This window comes from Cynocephalus volans, chromosome X, assembly GCF_027409185.1.
Source record: "Cynocephalus volans isolate mCynVol1 chromosome X, mCynVol1.pri, whole genome shotgun sequence".
In the NCBI taxonomy this organism is placed as follows: domain Eukaryota; kingdom Metazoa; phylum Chordata; class Mammalia; order Dermoptera; family Cynocephalidae; genus Cynocephalus; species Cynocephalus volans.
This window is the reverse complement of record NC_084478.1, coordinates 19200603-19225228: the sequence shown is the minus strand read 5'-3', so window position 1 is coordinate 19225228 and position 24626 is coordinate 19200603. Positions and strand designations below refer to the sequence as shown.

Sequence of the window (24626 nt, the reverse complement as noted above, 5' to 3'; positions counted from 1 at the left end):
ATTTGGGAGTGTTTATCCCAATTTTAAATGAGCAGCCTCTTTTTTTAAAAAATTGAAATTTGTACTGAGATAATTATAGGTTCACATACAGTTGGAAGAAATAATGCAGAGATCTCCTGTACATTCTGTACAGTTTCCTCCAATGGTAACTTTTTGCTAAGCTAGAGTATGATATCGCAACTGGGAAATTGCCATTTATATAATCTCCTGATCTTATTCAGAATTCCTCAGTTTTACTTGTATTCATTCGTGTGTGTGTTTAATTCTATACAATTTATCACACATGTATCAGCATATTTTTGACTCAGCATGTCCACTCTTAGGAAATCTCTCCTCCAGAAATATTTGCACATGTGTACAAAGCCATATGTACAAAAATATGAACTTAGTATTTACGCAGTAGTAAAAGAAATGGTAACACTCTGCTTGCATCATTAGAAGAATAATTAAATACTTTTTGGCACAAAATGAAATGCTATACAGTAGTGAATAAAGAATGGAGCACAGCTATATAAACTGAAATGGAAAGCTCTCCCAGACAAAATGATAATATAACTACATTTATATGAAAAAACGTAAAGGGATAAATATGTATACATATGTTTGCACAGAAATGCATTTAAAAATATGAAGGATACTCCTCAAACTGTTAACAATACTACCAAATGTTTTAACTGAAGATCCATAAATCTAAAACAGTGAGCCTACATCTTTGGCATTTGAAACAAATCTGCAATCACTTCACAGCCAGACGATTCTTGAGACTAAGTCAAAGTCTTTCCCCACCGGGATGAAAAACTCCCTTCCACCTGGCAGAGAGGAGCGGTGGGAGTCCAGGGGCAGCCAGCAGCCAGAAGCAACACCCAGAGGTGTGAGGAAACTGGGTTCATCTGAAAAGACACATAAACAGAACACCCAAATACTTTGTATAGGCAAACTGATGAAAACAAAATAACATTTTGTATAATTAACACAAAATCACAGCTAGGTAAGACAAATAAGTTCTAGTGGTTTACAGGAGTGCTAGGCATCTATAATTAACAATAATTTATTGTATGTTCTCAAAATGGCTAGAAGAGAGGAGCTCAAATGCTCTCATCACAAAGAAATGATAAAGTTTTGTGATGACAAATATGCTAATTACCCCGATTTGGTAATCAAAGGAACAACAACAACAACAAAATTAAGTTAAGTTAAAAAAAACCCAACCCGTTGAAAGATAGATCTCTTCCACACCCCATGCCACCCAGCAATCCATTTTTCCAATTGCAACTGTTCATCGTTTACTTAAAAGTTAAAGTAAAATGTATGGAGGAAGGGTGAAGTAGGACATCTAATGAAGTCCTGCAGCTGAACGGAAGAAAATAGAAGCTCTTTCCAAACGTGCATTTTTGTAACATACAGACACCTTTTCCCGTAGCAGCTCCCAGCAAAATTGAAACCACACGTGGTAAGGTCATGCTGTGTAAGTAACTGTGCAAGCAATTCTGCAGGGCTGCTGCAAAACCAGTTTTCTCAGCTCTGGCTGCTGGGGCTTGTTTCAACAAACAGAAGCCCCCAACCAGCAAACGGATCTCAGCAGGGCGAACAATGTTGCATAGAGAGAGCTGCTTCCTTCGCCCCCACCCTGCTGCCTTAGCTCTCCAAGTTACCAACTGTGAGTTTCCCTCCTGATAAACTCCAAGGCTTCTTCACTGATTGGTCTCAGTTTTGGAAAGGACGTGACATCAGCAACTTTGCAGACTTGCGGCTGGGGAGCTGTTGTGTGCTTTGACCAGCTTCCAGTGAGCTAGGTGGAGTGAGTGTGTGTGTGTGTGTGTGTGTGTGTGTGTGTGACCAGCAGACTTGGGGCTGGGGGGCTGTTGTGTGCTTTGACCAACTTTGCAGACTTGGGGCTGGGGAGCTGTTGTGTGCTTTGACCAGCTTCCAGTGAGCTAGGTGGAGTGAGTGTGTGTGTGTGTGTGTGTGTGTGTGTGTGTGTGTGTGTGTGTGTGACCAGCAGACTTGGGGCTGGGGGGCTGTTGTGTGCTTTGACCAGCTTCCAGTGAGCTAGGTGGAGTGAGTGTGTGTGTGTGTGTCCGCGCGCGCGCCCGTCTGCCCACAGGTAGTACTCACGTTACCCTGCCCGTACTGTTCTCTGCTGCAGACCGTCTGACCAGGACCGTGCGCAGCTCAGCCAGTCACAGAACTGGAATTTCCCAGGAGCGGGGGGTTGGGGGGAGCGTGGAGTTTGGACTTTGCTGAGCAACTGAATTGGAACACGGAGCTTGTTGGCCCAGGAGAGCACCATGGACGGCGAACGAGGAGGGGGCAGGAACAGCCGCAAGCCCCCGGGGCCAGGAGACTCTCCTGATACCAGGCTCCTTTCAAACTCATTGATGGGGGGTGAGTCGTAGGGGCTGTGGAGTCAGAGCTCTGGGGAGGTTGGCTAACGTGCTTAGGAGAGAAGAGAGAAGAGGGATGGGCCATTTCAGTGGCTCCCCCTGGGGTGTGTCCATGGGCGGTTACTGGACAGATGTCCGTGGCTCACCGGTATATATCCTTTACACAGTTGTTTACAAATGTGTACATACACGTCCTAGACATGATAAAAATTCAGTTGTCACAGATCATTCTCCAGGAAAAACTTCAGCTTCAAGGTATCATTCTTTGTGGGTCAAATGCATTATTTATTAAATCGAAGGTTTAAAAGTTACTTATAAATAGGAAATTTTTTAATTGCTAAAACTTTTTTTTTTAAATTAAAAGTTCTTAGGTATTTGGCATATAGGGGCTGAGTTGATAAATGAGGTTCAAACATTGAGCACTGATTGATTCATTTTTAAAGGAGACTTTAAACTTTGGAGAAGCGTCTTATAGGTATAACTCTCACCTGTCAGGTCACCTTTGCTAATGTATGGAGTCTCACGCATACGGGCACTGTCACACTCTTTCGAGCATCGAGCAGGTGCCTGCTGGCTGAAAGGATTCTGAAAAATGGGTCTAGACATTCACTGAGAGGTGATTATATTCAGCATCCTGACAGGCTGACCACAACATCTGTCCATCAGAGGGGCAATAAACAGAGACCCTGAGGTCAACTAGGACTTATTAATCTTCTGTACAGATGCTGAAAAGGGGAAAAACAGAAGAAACAAAATGCAGAATGCCTTCCCTCTGACTGAGCAGACAAGCCTGTTCATTCATTCATTCATTTATCCAATTTTGCTCATAAAATGAGCAGAGCACCCAATGGTGAGTAGGATCCACAAAGGCAAAACTGGATTAATCAGTGAATATGAAAGTACTTCAAAAAGTTCACGGAAACACAGAATTAAAAGATAATATGAATCTTTCCACGAACTTTTTGAAGACCTCTCGTATACTGACCACAAATTTGGAGCACTAGGAAAGCAGAGTGGCACCAAAAATCACTTTTTAAAAAGAATTTGATAAAAACATTTTTTTTTTTTTTTGAGCGGTAAGGGGATTGCGACCCTTGGCACGGTGTCGTCTACATCACGCACCGGCCATCCCTAAATAGGATCCGAACCCGCAGCCTCAGCGCTCCCAGCGCTGCGCTCTCCCGAGTGAGCCATGGGGCCAACCCGATAAGTACATTTTTAAAGCAGCAAACCAGTCATTATGGGGAAAAATCAGTCATTTCATTGAGTTCCACAAGGTTATTTTACAGTTGAGTATTAAGTTGATTTTTGTTTCCACATGAGAGAGGCACCAGCCACTTTTCACTGTTCAGGATTTCTAAAGGTCCTAATCCATCACTAGTTGGGGCAGGATAAATAGGTGGGCTTGGGCAAGGGTTATAGTCAAAGGTATATTCAAAAGTTATATTCAAAGGTACTTAAAAGTGAACATTCTAGAATGAGGAGGAGTATTGTAGGGAGTCTGGTGAGAACAAGTTTGGAGTGATGAAGCAGACGATGAAGCTTTAAAAACCAGGTGGAGGAATTTAGTCTTCATGAGGCAGGGAATTGGGAGCCATTGATGGTTCTGGAGCAGAGACCTGGCAATAATGAAGGTTGTAAGTAAGTTAATCTGGTAGCCAAAGTCAGGATTAGAATGCGAGATTGTTACACTAATCCACTGTTTCTCAAACTCTCATGTGTCTCAACATCACCTGGAGATGCAGCTTCTGATGAAGTGGGAGGTCTGGGGTGAGGCCTGGGAATCTGCATTCGTAATAAGCTCCCAGGTGATGCTGATGGTGCTGGTCAGGGACCACACTTTGAGAAGCACTGCACTGATCCAAGCATGAAGCTTACATTTGGATCGAACTTTAAGACGACAGAGAATGGGTGATAATTTCAAAGGAAAGAAAAATCAGGCTATGCCGCTTGATTAAATATTGGGGCTAAAGGGGAGAAGGCAGCCCAAACTGTAAAGTTTTCAAGCCTAAATTAGTGTCAGATAAGAGTGCTAGATAAGAGGAAAGTTGACTTGGCAGCAGAGTGAGGAAGGAAGGATGCGGATTCCTATATTGGACACGGAAGTGCCAATGATGACGCCCAGTGAGTAGCATGATGACATGGTACTAAAGCTTGGAAACGAATGCAGGTTAGGAGTCGGACACCTCCGAATGTTCGACAGAGGGGTTGTGTTTGAAACCCAGGGAAAGGAAAAATTGTCTGATGGCCAAGAGCTGAGAGCTAAGGATACAGCCCTGGAACAGGCCTCCAGTTGGGGATGTAGGACCAGTGAGTTGGACAGAGGAGCAGGAAGAAACTCCAAATGTTTTCCACAGGGAGTAAAGGAAGACAAGCTTTCAAAGAAGTAGAAGTCACAAGGGTAGATTTCTGAACACCTCTGCTCTCCTACCTCCTGCTTCTCTGAATCTGACTGGCAAACTCCTGTTCACCTTCCACAGCCAGCTGAGCCACTGCCCCCATGAAGCCCTCCTAGATTTTGTCCCTCTCCCTACCTGTACTAATACGTTTTCTGTTGTTTATAACAGAATACCTGAAATTGGGTAATTTACAAAGAAATGGAATTTATTTATTACAGTTTTGGAGACTGGGAAGTCTACAGGCCATGGGGCACACCTGGTAGGGACCGTACTGGTGGTGACTCTCTACAGCAATGCAGGGTGTCACGTGGTGAGAAAATGGCATGAGCAAGAGAGCTAACCTGCTCACTCGCTCTCCTTATAAAGCCATCACAGCCATGCTCATGATAACTGATTACTTCATGAATGGATTAATCCATTCCATCATTCTCATGATCCAATCACCTCTCAAAAATCCCACCTTTCAAATACCATAAGGGGACTTCCCACCCTCTTAACACTGTTACAGTGGCGATCAAGTTTCCAACACATGAACTTCTGGGGGACACATTTGATCCATAGCTACCCAAGTGGAGTCATTCTCTCCCTGTTTTGCACCAGTCCTGCCCCTTGGCCAAAGCCTGTTATTGCTGGTTGCATTTGCTTATGCTTCTGAAGTCTTGACCTTCGTGAAGTGTGGAATGTGGAACGCTCAGAACGCTGTTTCCAAATGGCCTTGTTGAGAAACTCAGCTAGGTGAAGCACGTCCCCTGGCACAAGGCCAGGTCAGAGGGAAAATAGGGCCCTGGCATGGTTCACCTTGGGAAGCTTTGCTGCTCCTACCCCCACGTGCAGGCTTTTCTCTGCCCTCTTCTCCGGAGGGAGAGAGGGCAATATGTGAAGATGGGCAACCGACTCTTTCTAGAGGTTTGAGTGCTTGACTCTCCTGCCTCAGGAGCAGGGAAAGAATATCTTTTGTTCTGAAAGTACCCTTGGTATGAGTTTAATTGTGTCCCTCAAAGAGATATGTTGCAATTCCAACCCACTATACCTCAGAATGTGACCTTATTTGGAAAAAGGGTCATTGTGGATGTAATTAGTTCAGATGAGGTCATAACTAGACTAGGATGGACCTTAATCCAACATGAGTGATGTTCTTATAAGGAAAGGAGCAGAGACACACAGGGAGAATGCTATGTGATGACAACGGCAGAGGTTGGAGTGAAGCGTCTACAAGTCAAGGAGCACCAAGGATTGATGGCCACTGCCAGATAGATGCTGGAATAGGCAAGGGACGTTCTTCCCTAGATCCTCTGGAGAGAGCATGGCCTTGCCGACACCTTGGTCTCAGACTTCTATCAGTTCCGGCCTCCAGAACTGTAAGACAATACATTTCTGTTGTTTAAAGATACCCTTTCCTGCTTATTCTGCTCTCCACCCAGTTTGTGGTACTTTGTTATGGCAGCCCTAGGAAACGAATTCATACCTACTCATAGAGACTTTCAAAAATACACTGAAGAATAAACTCACCATCCATAATCCCAGCAAGCAGGTAACCACTGCTGCAATTTTTGGCATCTGTCCTTTGGGTTTTTGCCTGCAGACTCACACCTCTAGAGATATTTCCTTCTTCACAAAATTGAGCCCACTCTGTGGAGCGTATTCACATTTAAACAGAAGACAGGCAAGAGGAGGCACTGAAAGAAAACGATCTCATTGTCTTATGGTGGATTTTTAGATATTAGGGCCCCTTGGCAGGGGCGAATTTTCTGGGGGAAACCTGCCTGTTCAGACAGAATGGGTGATAACGTGAGGTCCCCATGGAGAAGGCAGCCTGGGGGAGGGGGGAGCGGGGGCCCTGGATGATGGAACTGGAGAATTACAGTGGACAGACTGACCTGCCCAAGAGTTGCCTCAGTGGGCCTTTCTGTTTGCCTCTTTCTGACTGACCCTCTGTTTCTGTTTCTCCTCTTTTTGTTTGTTCTGGAATCAAACCAAGGTCCATTAAAATTGTAAACACAGCACCCAGATCCTCTCAGTGCTGGTTCATGCAGAACTCCCGTTTCTTGCAAATTCTCCAGTTCCCTTGGAGCAACCCAGCATCTCTTTTCTACCCTTGACTTTGCAAAATGTTTCCCAGGATGGATACTTTTTTGCTACTGCCTAGCTTTCACTGGGGCTCTCAAAGCTTCCTTAATAGTGCTTTCTGAAATGTACCAATTGCTGCATTTTAAATCTCTTCTGAAATAATGGAAATTAAAAAGAAAATTCCAGAAATTGCAATAAAAATGAAACGGCAGCCTTCTTAATGTGCTGCAGTTTTGATAGAGACACAATTTAAAAGAAAGGTAAGTTTAATGACACTAATTGGAAGACTTGTGGAGTGGTTTTGTCATAAGAGTTTTCTGTCCCATTTTAACAATCAGCTGCACTACTGGATCCATGGTATTGACAGTGACCTCATTTGGCATCTATTTTTTGGCAGCAAAACCAATATACCATGACTGAACAAATGCTAGGAAAAAAATCCTTAATATATGCCAAGGGATTGAATAATGGTGTTATATGCAGAGAATGACCCTTGAATTTCAAAGACTTTGGTGAGGTCAATGGAAAAGGGTACTGTGACCATGAGTCTCCTCTTCATCCATCAGATACTCTCCTACTATAAGCATCATCCATGTTTTGGCAGGAAAATAGGTACCCTTTCCTGCTTATTCTGCTCTTTGTAGCTGTTAGTTATCAGGAAGGCAGGTGAAACTGCTTCTGGGCTTACTTGGGCATGTGTTGAGCCTGTAGCTCATTGCCTCCTCGGGTGTGGGCTCTGGAAAACCCTGGAGAAGCATTTCCCACGTCCTTCTAGGCAGACCCTCATTTGGGCTTCACAAGGTGCATGTCTTAGCTATCTCTTCAGTGTTTTCCAGAGCAAAAGAGAGTGTGTGTGGACTAATCCATGTTTCAAATTATGGTGTGTTTTAAGCTGTATGTATGTATATAAAAATGCACGCACACACACACACACACAAATCCATGCTCTCTGAATGTTAGAAAAATGTCAACCTATCTGTTGTCACTATTTTAAGATTTTACATAGTCACTCAATTGTTCTGAGACCTGCTGAGGCTAAAGTCCTTGTATAAATTTGAGATTAATTTTGGCTTTACAAGGACCCATGTTTTTCCCCTGGGCAGGAGTATAGGCACACTGTGAGAGGCTTAACAAACCCTAGACCAAAATGACTTTAAGTTAGATGGGAAAGCCTCATACGTTGCTGATAGGGATATAAAGTGTGCAGCCACTTTGGAAAATAGTCTCAAAGAGCTAGACATTGTGTTACTATATCATACAGCAATTCTGCTCTTAGCTGCATACACGAGAGAATTGAAAACATACATTCACTCAAAAATGTGTATATGAATGTCTGTAGCAGCATTATTAATAATAGCCAAGAAGTGGAAATAACACAAATTTCCATCAACTGATGAATGAATAAGTAAAATCTGTTATTCCATGTAAATGTCTGGACAGTTTTTTCTATTTCTGAGAAAAATGTCATTGGAATTTTGATGGGGATTGCCTTGAATCTGCAGATCATTTGGGGTAATATGGACATTTTTACAATGTTAATTCTTCTGATCCAAGAGCATGGGATATCTTTCCATCTCCTTGTGTCCTCTTTAATCTCTCTCAACAGTGGTTTGTAGTTCTCTTCGTAGAGACTTTTCGCATCCTTGGTTAAAATTATTCCTAAGTATTTTATTTTTTTCGTGGCTGTTGTAAACGGGCTAGCTTTCTTGATTTCTTTTTCTGCATGTTCAGTGTTGGAGTATAGAAATGCTGCTGATTTTCACGTGTTGATTTGGTATCCTGCAACCTTGCTGAAATCATTTATCAACTCTAACAGTTTTTTTGTATATAAGAGTTTTTGTATACCCTTCAGTATATAGGATCATATCATCCACAAACAGGGACAGTTTGACTTCATCTTTTCCAATCTGGATGCCCTTTATTTCCTTCTCTTCTCTGATTGCTCTGGCTAGTACTTCCAATACTGTGCTGAATAGGAGTGGTGAGAGTGGGAATCCTTGTCCAGTTCCTGTTCTTAAAGGAAAAGCTTTAAGCTTTTATCCATTCAGGATGATATTGGCAGTGGGCTTATCATATATGGCTTTAATTGTGTTGAGATACTTTCCATCTATACCTAACTTGTAGAAAGTCTTTTTTTTTTTTAATTTTAACTTCTAAACATACATTGTAGTTGATTTTCATGCCCCTTTACCCATTCCTCTTCCCCCTCCCTTTCTCCCCTCCCCACCACATCATATCTGTTCACTCGTCTTAACAAGTTCAAGGAATTGTGCTTGTTGTGTCTTCTCCCCCTCCCCACCCTTTATTTGTTTGTGTGTTTATTTATTTATTTATTTTTAGCTCCCACAAATAAGTGAGAACATGTGGTATTTCTCTTTCTGTGCCTGACTTACTTCACTTAATATAATTTTCTCTAAGCCCATCCATGTTATTGCAAAAGGCAGTATTTCATTCTTTTTCATAGCAGAGTAGAATTCCATTGTGTAAATATACCACAGTTTCCTTATCCACTCATCTGATGATGGACATTTGGGCTGTTCCAACTCTTGGCTATTGTAAATAGTGCTGCAATAAACATGGGAGTACAGGTCCCATGTTTTTGGCATGGTCACTTCCATTCCTCTGGGAATATTCCCAGCAGTGGAATAGCTGGGTCATATGGTAGATCTACACAAAGGAATGGTACTCTGCTGTAAAAACAGAATGAAATACTGCCATTCTCAACAGCATGGATGGGCTTAGAGAAAATTATATTAAGTGAAACTAGTCAGGTACAGAAAGAGAAATACCACATGGTCTCACTTATTTGTGGGAGCTAAAAATAAATAAATAAATAAACATACAAACAAATACAAGGGGGGGAGAAGACACAACAAGCACAACAATTCTTTGAACTTGTTAAGACAAATGAACCGACATGATGTAGGGGGGAGGGCAGAGAGGGAGGGAAAAAGAGGATTGGGTAGAGGGACGTGAAAATCAACTACAATGTATATTGAGAAGTTAAAATAAGAAAATAAATAAAATAAAATAAAATAAAAAAATAAGTAAAATCTGGTCTCTCCATACAAAGGATTTTATTTGGCCGAGAAAAGGGCTGAAGTACTGATCCATGCTGCAATGTGGATGAACCTTGATACATTATGCTAAGTGAAAGAAGCTAGTCACAAAGGACCACCTATTGTGTGGTTCTATTTATATGTAATGTCCGGAATAGGCAAATCTATAGAGATGGAAAGTAGATCAGTGGCTGCCAGGGGCTGGGGGAAGTAGGAATGTGGATTGACTGCTAATGGGCACGGGGTTTCTTTTGGGGATGATGAAAATGTTCTAAAATTTATTGTGGTGTTGCCTGCACAACTCTGTGAATATACTCAAAACCATTGAATTGTACACTTTAAATGGGTGAATCATATGGTATGTGAGCTATATCTCAATAAAGCTGTTAACCGGCCAGGTAGGCACAGGTATCAACATTGTCAACACCCCTCTATGTGTACCAGGACAGCACTGCCTACTTCTCAAAAACACAGGCTGTCTCTGCTTTGTAAATACTACATTCTGCAGGGGTGCAAAACCTCAGGTAGCCTTTGTTTTTCTTTTGGAAAAGTACATAATTCTTTATTTGCCCTAAGTAGAAGGAGTAATGGTTCTTTGTTGAACGAGTAGAAAATAAAGTCCATTTTTGCCTACCCTTGCTGATATAGTTGCATCACTTTTATGAAATCTGAACAGTTACAATTTAGGAACCAAATTACCTTCCTGGACTGTTTAGGATGTCTACTCTAGTGATCTTAGGCGGCTTTAAGAAAGGTTGAGGAGTGTGGCAGTTACATTTCTTAGCAGCTGAGCACTCGGGAGAAAAAAAAAAACGGATTAATCACGATACACATGGTGATCCATTAGGAAACATTTGCAAGTCTATTTAAAACTGATTTTCAAAACCTTCCTCAATTTTTGGCTCTTGGTTTCCACTGAAGATTTTATGTGAGTGGTATTTTGCATTATCAGCACCAGTAGGATGGAATTAGTTGTCCTTTTCATTCTAATTTGGAGATAAATCTTTTCATACGTGCAGTCTAGATTTTAGTCTCCAAACCCTAGACACAGTGGTATTTTTCCTGAGAGAATTAGAAACCTCAGAGAATGCTGTGAGGACACTGAGTATCTACTGAGCATAGGTTTTGGAGGCAGGAAAAACCATTTTGCTTAAGGTGCCTTGCTTCAGACACTTTAGTGACCCAGAAGGAGGGCATTGGATGGGCAGTGTGTAGGCGGGCTCATTCAGCCTCCTCTTATGTACCAAATACTTAATGGATCCATCTGGAAGGATGGTAATTTGCTCACTGGGACAGATTTTCCAGGCCATTGATGGCCGCAGGTGGCAGCAACACATGTTAGGTTCAAAGTGTTCTTGCCTCCTTGTTCATGGCCTTTTAGTCTGCAAGGGAGCAAGTGCCGTGGTTCTCCAGGTCTTCTCAGCTTTTAGGAGCTATCAGCTCCCATGCAAGGTATAACTGGTGTCAGACCATTCTCCTTGTTTGTATGTAGTGTGCTTTACCAAAGCAGGCAGAGCAGGCTGAAGCAAGTTCAGGCAAGTCTCTTCACATTCTGACTTCCTGCCTCTGTTTGTTCTGGAAATCAGATGCAGCTTGAAATGAGAAAAAAATCAGGTCTATGCCTCATTCAGTTACAACTGTGCTCAATTATAAAGAGAGAGGAAAGCATTTAATGTGTTGGGATAGGGTTTGCAGGCTTCTTTGCTATGAATTTGCATTCCTTGTATATGGTGGAAGAATAAATTTGCTATTTTAAATAGCAATGATTATGGAGTGTAATCAAGACTCTGTTTAGTGTTAGGGCAGGATAATAATAGTAGCAAATACTATTGAGCCATGAGTAAGTATATGCTGTCCTCACTTTACAGAGAGGGTAACTGAGGCTCAAAGCCCATCCAGGGACCCACAGCTCAGAAGAGGTCAAAAAGGTCTGAATTCAGAACATTCTCTTAACCACATTGGCATGCTGCCTTTGGGGGTAAATAATGCTCCTGTTTCAAGGTCAGACTGAACTGTAATTTGCACTTAATATTGGAGCAAGGGGTAATCTATAAATATGGTTCTGTTTAGATTTTATTCCAAACCTAATGGTGTATGTAATTACATGATTACTACTATTAGTATATGGCACTGTTTGCTGAGATGCCAAAGTTTGTATTTCATGCAGGAAACTAGACTGGGAACCACAGCTTAACACACTAATTCTGGTAATTAGCAAAGCTCTCACCTAACTAAATGGGTCATTTGCCTTTGAAGCTCGTGTGTGAATGGGAAGTACAGTAATCTATCTGTCATCCTAACCCGCCTCTTCAGTTTGGGCACGGGCTGTAGTTTTTTGTTGTTGTTTTTGTTTTTCTAGGTATCCAGACATTTCAACTGTGCACCAGAAACATCAGTAGAGGGGAGAAATGCTGAAGTCTTGATGGGAATTTTGGTGGAGTGACTCCAATGACTCCATCCAGTACCTATTAGGCTCTTACTGATGGGCAGGATGAGCCTCTGGGTCTAAGTGCATAGCAGATGTAACCCATCCCTCCCTTTCCATACAGATGTTGTGTCTGATTGGTCTCCTGTGCATGAAGCTGCGATTCATGGACGTCTGCTCTCTTTGAAGAACCTCATCAGCCAGGTAGCTTTTTGAAAAAAAAAAATGGTAAATATTAAGCACATCCTATTGCTGGACCACACTGAGAAAAAAAATCATAGACTGGTATTAAGATATAAATTTCCTCTTGAGCAAAATGAGGTGAATCCAGTCCTATATAACCATTTCTTTCTTTCGAAGGTTGCATAATACCAGAGTTTGGTTCAATTCTAGGCACATAGTAGGTACTACACTCGATATCTATTGAATGAGTAGCTGCCAGGTTAGTGCATTCAAGTTGCTTTCACTTTATTCAATAGTCTGTGTTCTTGAAAACTATCATGTGGAACAGTGGTTCTCAACAGGGGCAATTTTGCCCCTCAGGGAACATTTGACAATGTCTGGAGCCATTTTTGGTTGTCACACTGGGGGGCGTGACAATGGTATCTAGTGGGTAGAGATTAAGGATACTGCTAAACATCCTTAGAGCGCACAGAACAGCCCTTTACATCAAAAATTATCCAGCCCAAAGTGTCAGTAGTGCTGAGGTTGAAAACCTCTGATGTGAAATAAATGCTTGAAAATGTCCTTTTTAAATATGTAGTCCTGTAATTTCAGAGGCATTTTGAGTTCTGTTAAATCCCCAGTTGACAGTGGCTCTGAACAGTTTGATTTTAGTTTCTCTGCTCCTTAGGTGTAATTTCAAGTACATATTGATTTGAGTTTCTATGGTTTGAAATTATTGGGAACCTGAGCAAAGGCACTTTTAAGACAGTAGTTTAAGTCAGCATTCAAAATCCTAATAATGTTTTTGTTCAGAAAGTAGATCTTTTAAGTTAGGCGCTCTTAGCCCTTTCTCTACCATGGACCCCTTTGGCTGTCTGGCAAAGTCTATGGACCTCCTCTCAGAGTAATGTTTTAAATGCATAAAATACAATACAGAGGAGAGCTATCAAATTATTAAAACAAATGTGTGACATGATAATATATGGACTTTTACTTTACATTAATTCATTAAATAAGAAGATCTAGCTAGTGGTGATTCTAATAAGTACCATAATTTCTAAGAAAGATGAGGGTATATTTTGAGATATTTTAGTTATCTGCAACAATTTTAATGGATAAAAAAATCTGATTTCTATCGGTGGTATTCATACATAGTGTATTACTAATGTGGTTTGTTGTCTACTTTCATAATTAAGGGACATGCTAAATTTCAGGTAGAGTTTAGTAAAAATAAATGTGCTTTTAGAAAAATTCCAGTTTAATGGACCTGTTTAGATGAAGAAATTCTCCTACGAGGAAACAGTGTCTAAAGAAAAATTTTATACTACCCTAAGCCCCTATCTTAAGCTGTTTTTGGTAGCAGCAGCCTATTATAAATATAAATATGGATGATAACACATAACTCTAGCTAGAAGAAATTAGGCTGCTTCTCAGATAAAATGAGAATTTTACCCTATTTTGATAGGGTGAAAATGATCATTGTAGCTTTTTTTTCATTACCCATAGACTTTATTTGTTTATTTTATTTTTTATTGAAGCATAATTGATTGTACGTATAGTGGGGGATAGCATTGAATATCCATACCTGTGTGAACATGTGGTGCTCAAATTAGAATAATTAGATAATGAGTATGTTCAGCATTACATAATGTAATCATTTTTTGTGGTCCTTTACAAATGTCTCACTAAATCCCCTTCCCCTTCCCCCTTTCCCACCTCTGATAACCACAGTTCTGTTCTCTCTTTTTGAGAGTTTAACGTATTATTGTGATTGTTGTATCCTTCTTTCTTTCTTTTTTAATTCTATTTATTTATTTAAGCTCCCACTTATGAGTGAGGACATATGGTATTTCTGTTTCTCCTTTTGTGCCTGGCTTATTTCACTTAACATTATTTTCTCTGTGTTTATCCATGTTGCTGCAAATGGCAGAATTTCATTCTTTTTTATGGCAGAGTAGTATTTCACTGAGTATACATACCACATTTTCCTTATCCAGTCATCTGTCAATGGACATTTAGGTTGATTCCAACTCTTGACTATTGTAAATAGAGCTGCAATGAACATGGGAAAGCAAGTATCCCTTTGACATAATGATTTCCATTCCTTTGGGTATACCCAGCAGTGGGATTGCTGGATCATATGGTAGTTCTATCTGTAGTTGTTTGAGGAAACTCCATGCTATTTTCCATAACAGCTGCACTAGTTTGCAGTCCCACCAACAGTGTAGAAGTGTTCCCCTTTCTCCACATCCTTGCCAGCATTTGTTATTCTCTGTCTTTTTATAATAGCCAGTCTGGCTGGGGTGACATGATATCTTAGTGTGGTTTTGATTTGCATTTCCCTGATGCTGAGTGATATTGAGCATTTTTTCATGTGTCTGTTGGCCATTTGCATATCTTCATATGAGAAATGTCTATTCAGCTCCTTTGCCCATTTTTTAATTGGGTTACTTGTTTTCTTACTGTTAAGTTTTTTGAGTTTTTTGTATATTCTGGATATTAATCCCTTGTTGGATGTATAGCTTGCAAATATTTTCTCCCATTGTGTAGGTTGTCTTTTTGCTCTGTTAATTGTTTTTGTCACGTTATTTGGATGAATTATCTTCTTAGTACCTCAGTTTTTGCCTTCATAACATGAGCATTCTAATACCTACCTATATCAGTCCATGCCAAAACTCAGTGGCATAATACAATATCCATTATATCTTGCTAATAAGTGTTTGGGTCAGATAATCTAAGCTGGGTTAGGCTGAGTTTGGCTCCAAGCTACGTACATATCTCTCATCCTTCATGTACCACTGGCTACCTAAGGAATTTTCTTCTCATGGCAAAAGGCTAGAGCAAGCCTAACCATGCAAGAATACTTATGATATTTGCTTATGTCCCATCTGCTAACATCCCATTGGTTAGAGCAAGTCACATGACCAAGTTCAAAGTCGAGGATCAAGGAAGCATATTTTGTCAACTGTGAGGTTGTGGAAAAGGTGTGAATATGTTGCACTACCATAGGAGAGTGAAGAATTGACACCAAAAATGCACTTGAAGAGGCACTTCATGAAAGGGGATATCCAAATGTTCAATAACATATCAAACTGTGCTAATTAGTAATTTGGGGTAATGCACATCACAAGTATGAGATACTGTTACCTCTTCTCTGCACCAGAATGGTTAAATTTGAAAAGACTGATAATACTGAGTGTTGGCAAGGATCTGGAGCAAATTGTAGCTCTTATGTATTGCTAGTGAGAGTGTAAATTTGAACAAACCACTTTGGGAAATTGCTGCACAATACATATTGTATTAGTCCATTTCTGTTGCTTTTAACAAAATACCTGGAACTGGGTGATGTATAAGTAAAACGAAATTTATTGCTTACAGTTTTGGAGGCTAGAAGTCCAAAGTCCAGGGAACACAGCTGGTGAAGGCCTTGGTGGTGGTGACAGTGACCCAGGGGCCTTATATTGCAAGGTGGTGGAAGCAGAGAGAGCAGAGAGACAGAGACATATGTTCCTCACTCTTCTTTTAAAGCCCTCGGAGCCAGACCCCTGACCACCATTATTAATCCATTCACTACAGCATGGTCCTGCAATCTAATCACCTCTTTAAGGCTCCATCTTTCAATTACCAGAATAGGATTTCCCACCCTCTCAACAGTCACAGTGGGGACGGAGTTTCTAATATATAAAACTTGAGGGACACAATTCAAGCTTCAGTGAGTTTGGGGGAGACATAATTCAATCCACTGCACGTACTAAAGCTAAATATCTCTACCCTATAACTCAGCAGTTCCATTCCTAGGTTTATATGCAATAGATATGTGTACATGTATTCATCAAAAGACAGGTACAAGTATATTTATAGCAGTCTTATTCATAACGGCAAGAAAAAAAGAACCTTGAACACAATCCAAATGTCCATCAAAAGCAAAATGTGTAAATATATTATTAAATGAAACTCTAGACAGCAATGAAAATGGGTGAATGAATAAATCTGACAAACAAAATGTTGAATAAAAGGAGTTGAGCACACAGACACAAATACATACTTCAATTAATATAATGTAGTTCAATTAATATAATGTTCAGAACCAGAGGAAATCAATCTCCCATTTAGAAGTCAGGCAGGTGGTAATTTGGATGGGGCATATGCAGACTTCTGGCAGTGTTCTTTTTCTTTACATGTATAGTGGTTATACAGTGCTGTGGTTTGAATGTCCCCCCAAAGCTTATGTTGGAACATGACCCCCAGTATGGTGGTAGAAGGTGGGCCTTTAAGAAGTGAGTGATTGTGACGACTGAATGGATTGACCCATTCATGGAGTAATATGTTGGTGGTTTAATGGGTGATCACGGACGTGGTTCTGGTGGCTTTATAGGGAGTGCGAGTGAGAAGATTAGCTCTCATTCTTGCCATTCTCGCCATGTGACACCCTGCGTCGCCATGGGACCCTGTAGAGAATTCCCACCCAAAAGGGCCTCACCAGATGCACCCCCTGGACCATGGACTTTCCAGCCTCCAAAACTGTAAGAAGTAAATTGTGTTTCTTTATAAGTTACCCAGTTTCAGCTATTCTGTTATAAGTAACAGAAAACGGACTAATACCCATGGATATATTTTCTTTGTGATAATTCACTGAGATTTATGCTTAGGATTTATAATTGTTTTTATATCTGTTGCACTTCAATAAAAATTTATTTAAAAACAACAACAATCGTCATTTGTTAGGTGAGCAGAAAGCAGTTAAGCCACCACATGACCACAGTGTGACCTTAATTTGGTGGTTCTCACTCTATAGCACACATTAGAACTCCTTGGGCTGGGGTTGGGTGGGGTCTTTAAAAATACTGATGTCTGAATCCAGCATCCTTTGATTATACTGCAATAGCTTTGGGATGCAGGACTTTTAAAAATCTCCCCAGGTGATTACAATGCACAGCCAAGATTGAGAATCTTCTCAATAAGTTCTCACTATGAGCAAGTGGTGAGGACTGGTTTTTCAGTAACTTAAATAAAACTCCTAATCCTGCCTCCTGCAATCCTTAAAGGGCTAAGTCACTATCAAGGTGGAAACAAGGGGAGATCCTGGCATTCTGACACATCAGATCTTTAGGATGTGGCAGCCGATTGAAGGCTAAGTGACAAAGAAGAAGAAATCCACATAATAAGTGCCTGGAAGTTACTGAGTGCTTGGCATTTTGCATACAACATCTTTTAGTCCTCATAACAATCTTATAAGGTAGGTACAATTGTCCCCATTTTACAGATGAGGAAACTGAGGCTTAGGTTGATAAGTAACTGGCCCAAGGTCACGCTGCTTGTTAGGTGATGGCGTCAGTATTTGAACTTGAAAATCACTCTGCTATCTTTTCTGATGTCTCAATTGTAGGTATGAGACAGGATGGTGATGCCATTAAGAGAATTAGGGTTGGCGAGATAAGGAACCCTTTTCAGAGAGAATTTTGTTGGCAAAGGCTGCATTTTATGCTGTTAGCTGGGAGTCTAGGTGATTATGTCTTAGCAGGCAATTAGAAAATTAACAGGGGTGGAAATTTAGATTTGAAAGTAACTGTGTGTGTGGGGGGGGATATGTGCGAGAGTAACATGTACAGTATTAAGAGGAAAGAGAAAGATTTGAGAGCTTATCCTTGAGGGAATGCCTTCATTGGGAGATGTAAGGAGGAAAAGGACAGATTCAGTGAAAGAGATAGAAAAAAAATGATCAGAGGTCAGAAGTTAGGTAGAGTTGTATTTTATTTTATTTTATTTATTTATTTATTTATTTATTTTTTTGTCTTTTTCGTGACCGGCACTCAGCCAGTGAGTGCACCGGCCACTCCTATATAGGATCCGAACCCGCGGCGGGAGTGTCGCCGCGCTCCCAGTGCCGCACTCTCCCGAGTGCGCCACGGCTCGGCCCAGAGTTGTATTTTAGAAGCTAGAGGAGAAGTTTCATGAAGTCGGGATGAATATGTAGCAAATTCAGAGATGGAAGGAGGTGGAGGACACAGCAATGCATATTGGATTCGACGAGAAGGAAGTCACTGGTGATTTTTAAAAGCAGTTTTGGTGGGGTTTGTACGGGTAGAAAATGAGAGAATAGGAAAAAAGAGAGACAATGGGAATAGACAATTTTTGAAAGGGGTAGTAAAGGAAGAAGAGCATTGAGTGGTAGCTTGGCCAAGGGTCAGAACTGAGGAATAGGAAGGCTTAGAAAGCAAAAGGACAGCACACCCGAAGAAGGGAGATCTGGGGAATGAAGGAACAAATGTTCGTGAGAAGGTGGACAAAAGAAGGTCATCGAGGGTGGAGAAGGGAATAGGTGAGGTCACGGGCTGTCAGGGTGAGCTCACATATGTCTTCCTCGAAGAAAGGAGCAAAGGAAAAGAAGATTGGGGAAAATGGAGAGAGTTTGGGGGTGGGGAGAAGGGGAATATAGGACTCTCACATCAAATGGCTTTGATCTCTTTGGTAAAGTAGGAGGAAAATGATGTGTTCTGATGAAGGCGAGTGAGACAGGTGTTCATAGCCTTCCTTTCTGCCAAGTGTGTAGAAGGAAGTGATAACTGGAACAAGAAAAAGGAAGAAGTCTGATCCTCTTTGTGGTCAGTTCATTCAGCCTAGTGTGCGTATGGTTTGAGGGATGGGACAGAAAGTTGCCAGGTACTGTGTAGTATATTGCCCATGGGTGCCCTAATAATGCACAGCCCCAAGAACCCACCGAAAAGAGCTCTGAACATAGGCTGAGATGAGGTGGCAATTGATAATAGAAAAATTAAAGATAAGCCATTCAATCAATGTTTTTTTTAACTGAGAATCCACTGTGGATTGGATAGTGTGAAGTAATGGTTTAAAAATTACCTTACAACATTATATGATCCAGACTTGTCAATAATTTAGACAAATCACCACAGTTAAAGGAGAACTGTAGCTTGATGATGAATTATAAATAAGGTCCTAAATTTATGGAAGGAATCTTGAAGAAACTTCTTTGTGCATGAATATATAATGTGTAGTAAAACTTTTTGTAATTGTGAGTAATTTCTTTGTTGTATTTCATTTACCTGGACTTATGTATAAACACCCAAATGCTGGTTTAAAAATGGCAGTCATCACAGGAGGAGTACCTGTATAATAACAGATTACCTGATAAATAATTCCTTTAAAGGACAGTTTTCTTTCATCTCATGATCTGTTGCCCAGAGTTAACATTTTGCTGTGAATTTCTTGTGTACTCTAGTAGTGTGAGTGGAAGAGATTAGACAAATATAGAACATTGAGAGGGAAAAAAAGGATGTGAGGACACATGTTTGAGGGGATGCCTTTAATAAAATAATAATACCAATAATAAAATAAAATAGCAGATGCCACATGGTAAAGTCCATGGGTGGTACCTGTGAAGGGACCGATGCAGTAACTCCAGTTCTCCTTGAGCCAGGAGGTCAGTAAGCATCGACTGCATGTTCACTGGGTAGAGATGGGATTTGAGCTTATGAAGGATGGGGAGATAGAGCTCTTTTCTCCCTGCACACAGCAGAGCTGGGGTGGCAAAACACTGTAAAGGGCATTGAAGTCTCTCATTTCCAAACAGACGATGGCGAGTTGCTCAGAAGCCCTTCCCAGGCTCTGGACTTGAGCTCCTGTAGACTCAGGTGTATACCCAGAATGACTGGCTATCTCAAAATGTGTGAGCTTGCTGATCAGAGGGTAAAAGCCAAAAGAACAGGATGATGAGGGGGCAGACTCGTAAATGTCCACAAAAGTAGAAGTATCAGAAATGATGGTGAGTGAGGCAATTTATTGGAATGATTTTAGACAACTTTTAACTCTTCTGGGAAGAAAAGGTGCAATATGATATTGAGTCATTAATTGAGCTAACCATGCTCTTAAATGATGTGCCCACAGGAGAAGGACTTTTATTGTACCCAGTTTCCACCTGTTAAATATACTGTGTTCCAAGTGTGGGGGCAGGAGGGGGATGTTGTGGAGCCCCTCCTGGAGCTCTTTTCATGTTCTGCTTGGATTGAACTCATGACCCATCTCTTGGAGAGCACATTTTCCCAGAGGTTAATGGGCCCCAAGGTCAGCCTTTCAGATACTTTTCTTGCTTCTCCCAAAGTACCTAGAGTGGGAATATAATCACCCCTCTGCTTTGGGACTTTCTGCCTCTCCTTGTCTATGGAGAATCACCCAGTGCTTTGGCTCTGCATTAGTCATCTTTTGCTGTGTAACAAATTACACCAAAACTTAGAGACTTAAAGCAACAAGCATGTATTAGCTCACAGTGTCTGTGGGCAGGAATCTAGATACAGTTTCTCTAGGTCGGGAACTCTTATGAATCTGTAATCAAGATGTAGGATCAGAGCTGAAGTCATCTTAAGGATCGAATAAGGATGCACCCATGTTCAAGCTCACTTACATGGCTATTGGAAAGATTCAGTTCCTCCTGGGTTGTTGGACTGAGGGCCTCATTTCCTAGCTGGTTGTTGACTTGAGGCTACCCTCAGTTCCTTATCATGGACCTCATCAGAACAAGTAAGCCAACAAGTGAGAGGGCAAGAGAGAGAACAAGATGAAAGTCAGTCTTTAGCAATCTAATCATGGAAATAATCTCATATCACATTTGCATATTCTCTTCATTAGAGGCAAATCTCTAGGTCCAGCCCTCATTCATGAAGACATTACACAAGGGTGTGAATATCAGGAGACAGGAATCATTGGGGGTTCATGGGTCAGAGACATGCAAGCCAGGCATGTTGAAGCTCACTTTATTCTGTCCGTTATCACTCTCGGTTGCATACTTGTCACTAGCAATAAGTAGTAGGCAAAGCCCTCTGTTAGAGTGGGCAGACTGGGCTGTGTGGGGTTGGAGGGCATCTTCTTTCAAGTTGCACACTGTAGTTGGTTGGGGGAACTGGAGTTGCACACTGTAGATTGTTGGGGGAACTGGAGTTGCACACTGTAGATTGTTGGGGAACCGGAGTTGCACACTGTAGATGGTTGGGGGAACTGGAGTTGCACACTGTAGATTGTTGGGGAACCGGAGTTGCACACTGTAGATGGTTGGGGGTTCTGGAGATGATGTGGCCTCCATGGTCGCTTCTCACTTGCTTTGTCTTGCTGATCAGTTCTGCACCTTTTTTTACTGGCCATTTTTCTTGTGGTTGTCTTTTGCCCAAGTTCCTGCCTGTGCCTGTTTTCCAGTCACTTGTGTCTGTAACCCTCACGTAATTTTTGCCTCATGTGACAATTATGCCGCTCTTGTTGCAACAAATCCACTTTTAAAAAGTGGGATGACTATGTAGGAAAATGCAGTATTTTATCCTGCCAATTGGCTATTTAAATCTAGGTAGGAATAGTAAGGTAAGAAATAATATGTTCTTTCCTTTGATCAAGACAAAGATTGGCAAATTTTTTCTGTCAAGGGCCAGATAGTCGATATTTTAGGCTTTGTGGACCATACAGTTTCTGTTGCAACTATCCGACTCTGCCATCGTAGTGCAAAAGTAGTCGTAGGCAATATGTAAATTAATGGACATGGCTGTGTTCTGATAAAACTTTGTTTATGGACACTGAAATTTGAATTTCATATACCTTTCATGTGTCACAAAATATTCTTTTTTCCCCCAACATTTAAAATGTAAAAACCATTCTTAGCTACTGAGCTGTACAAAAACAGGTTGCGGGCTGGATTTGGTTCATGGGCTATTGTTTGCTGATCTTCTTGTCAAAGCTAAAACAGAGCTAAAAAGGCCAAGAAAAAACATTAAATGTTAGGGAAAGGAGTTTTATTTTCTTTTTAGAAAAATAATTGGATGGAACCGATATTTTTATTACATACATTGTCAAGTCCCATGTGTTACATAATACTTATATCTAAAGAGCAATTGTATTACTTAATAGGTATATTTTAATTTCCTAAAGTAATAAAGTAGGTTTAGGCTTCCTAAAAGGCACATGTAGAGTATTTTTGTGTTCCCTTGAAGTTTGAAAATTTTCTTTTAATTGTCCCACAAGAAAGAGCCACTTGTTCATTTGTTAAAATTTAATAATTGCTTGTTAAACTTAGCAATTTGGGCCAGGCTAAGTTTAAAATATTTCTAATTGAGAAATACTATTAACAAACATAAAAGAACTTAAACACATATGTACAGTTGAGCAAACACTGATGATGAGAACATTGCCATATGACTGCCCCCAGTCAGGAAATGGAAAAAGAGCACATTGTTGGCTCCTTCAAAGCGCCAGCCATCCCTTCCCTTGTGCTCTTCCATAGAAGTAACCATTGTCCTGACTTCCTTGCTTTTCTTTATGGTTTTACTTCCTACGTATTCCGAAACATTATAGGTTAGTTTTGCCTCATTTTGAAGTTTATTTTGATGTAATCACTCAGTATGTATTATTTTGGTTCTTGCTTTTTTTTGCTCAACATTATTTTTGCAAGCGTCATCCTTGTGGTTGTTTGCAGTTATAATTTGTTCAGTGTAATTAATATTCCACTGAATGATTATACCAAAGTTTATTAATCCAGTCAACTGTTGATGGGCATTGAGGTTGTTTGCAGTTTTTGGCAATCATGACTGAAGCTGTTGTGAATATTCTTGTATATCTATCTAGGTGTATATTTCTTGAGTGTATATACCTAAGAGTCAAATGGTTGGGTTGTAGGCCTGAGTATTGTCAACTTCAATACCACCAAACTTTTCCTGAGTGGCTATACCATTTTACACCTCCACTAGCATTGTATGACAGTTCTTATTTTACATCACTTTCACACCTTAGTGTACTGACTTTGAGCCAAAACAACTTTTAGAAGAATTGTCATAGTATTGGAATCGTGGCTGAAAACCAACCCCAGGACACTATTGCTTTTCACCCCTTATTCTGTCCATTTCTCTTTCTCCAGGGATGGCCTGTGAACCTCATCACGGCAGACCGTGTGTCCCCACTCCATGAAGCCTGTCTTAGAGGTCATCTATCTTGTGCAAACACTTTATTAAAGCATGGAGCTCAGGTAAGTGAAGCTCAAATAACATTTTACAAACCAAGAATGAAAAATGCTTATTTCTATCCCTTCTAAACAATTTCTAGCACTTTTGACTAACCTGATTTGAAATATAAAGAGTGGTGTTTTTTGAGAGTATTATGTCCATCAAGCTTGTTTCCTTCAGTGATAGATGAAATATTGACATTTTAGCTAGAAAGCCGTGCTTAGAGTTCATATCGTTTTCTTTATCAGATAATCCCAATGAGTAGCTGTTAGACTCTTACCTTCATTGCTATGGCTGGAAGGCAGTAAAATATTGTATGAGGGGTTGTCAAAAACTTTATGGAAAGATTTGTATTATCTTTTCTACTTTTTCATGAAGGTTTTGAAGTCCCCTCATAGAAAGCACATAATTTTTGGCTGGAACATCTGGGATGTTTAGGGAGACAGAAAATCTCTATGTGGTCTCTCATTCTTCAGCAGGCAGCCTGGACTTGTCCACATGGTAGCAGGGGTTGCAAGAGCAGCAAAAGAGCGCGAGCTCTGGGCTTGCATCACATTTGCTACTGTCCCATTGGCCAAAGCAAGTCACCTGGGCAAGCCCAGATTCAAGAATTGGAAAAATAGTCTCCATCTTGCAGAGGGATAAGCATACCGGGATAGAAAGAATCTGTGGTCATTTTTGCAAAGTGCCACAATGTAATAAGTATTAATACTAAGGGTGTTGTTGGGAGCCTATAGAAGTACCCATCTATTTCTGATGAGGAGAGAGGGAGTCAAAGAGGCTTCCTACAGGAAATGATGTCTAAGCTGAAACATGAATGACCTATTGGGGTTAGTCAGCTGAATAGTGGGTTGGGGAAAATAATGGGCTTCCCACCCATGGGAACAGCAAATACAAAGGCCTGGAAGTGAAAATGAGCCAAGTTTTGTGACTTCAAGTCATCCGTTATGGCAGGAGAGTAGAGTGGGCAAGAGGTTTCAGAACATGAGCAGCCTTGTTATCCGTGCTAAGAAAATGGGCTTCATCCTGAGATCAGTAGAGGGCCAGAGATGTGTGCACCATCAGGTTTATATCCGGGCTAAGGAAATTTATTAAAAACTTGGAAACAGGGCCAGGACTAAGATGAGGCAGGAGAGGCA

General features: G+C 40.8%; 1 protein-coding gene across 1 annotated transcript in view; it reads left to right on the top strand.

The window, feature by feature from the left end:
• Positions 1 to 2288: 2288 nt before the first annotated feature.
• The window catches only part of ASB9 (ankyrin repeat and SOCS box containing 9), a 31060-nt gene continuing 8722 nt past the window's right edge, over positions 2289 to 24626 (top strand). The window contains exons 1-3 of the mRNA XM_063084488.1: positions 2289 to 2385; positions 12459 to 12538; positions 23403 to 23510. Coding sequence (XP_062940558.1) covers positions 2289 to 2385; positions 12459 to 12538; positions 23403 to 23510 — 285 coding nt within the window. The remainder of the gene's footprint in view (positions 2386 to 12458; positions 12539 to 23402; positions 23511 to 24626) is intronic.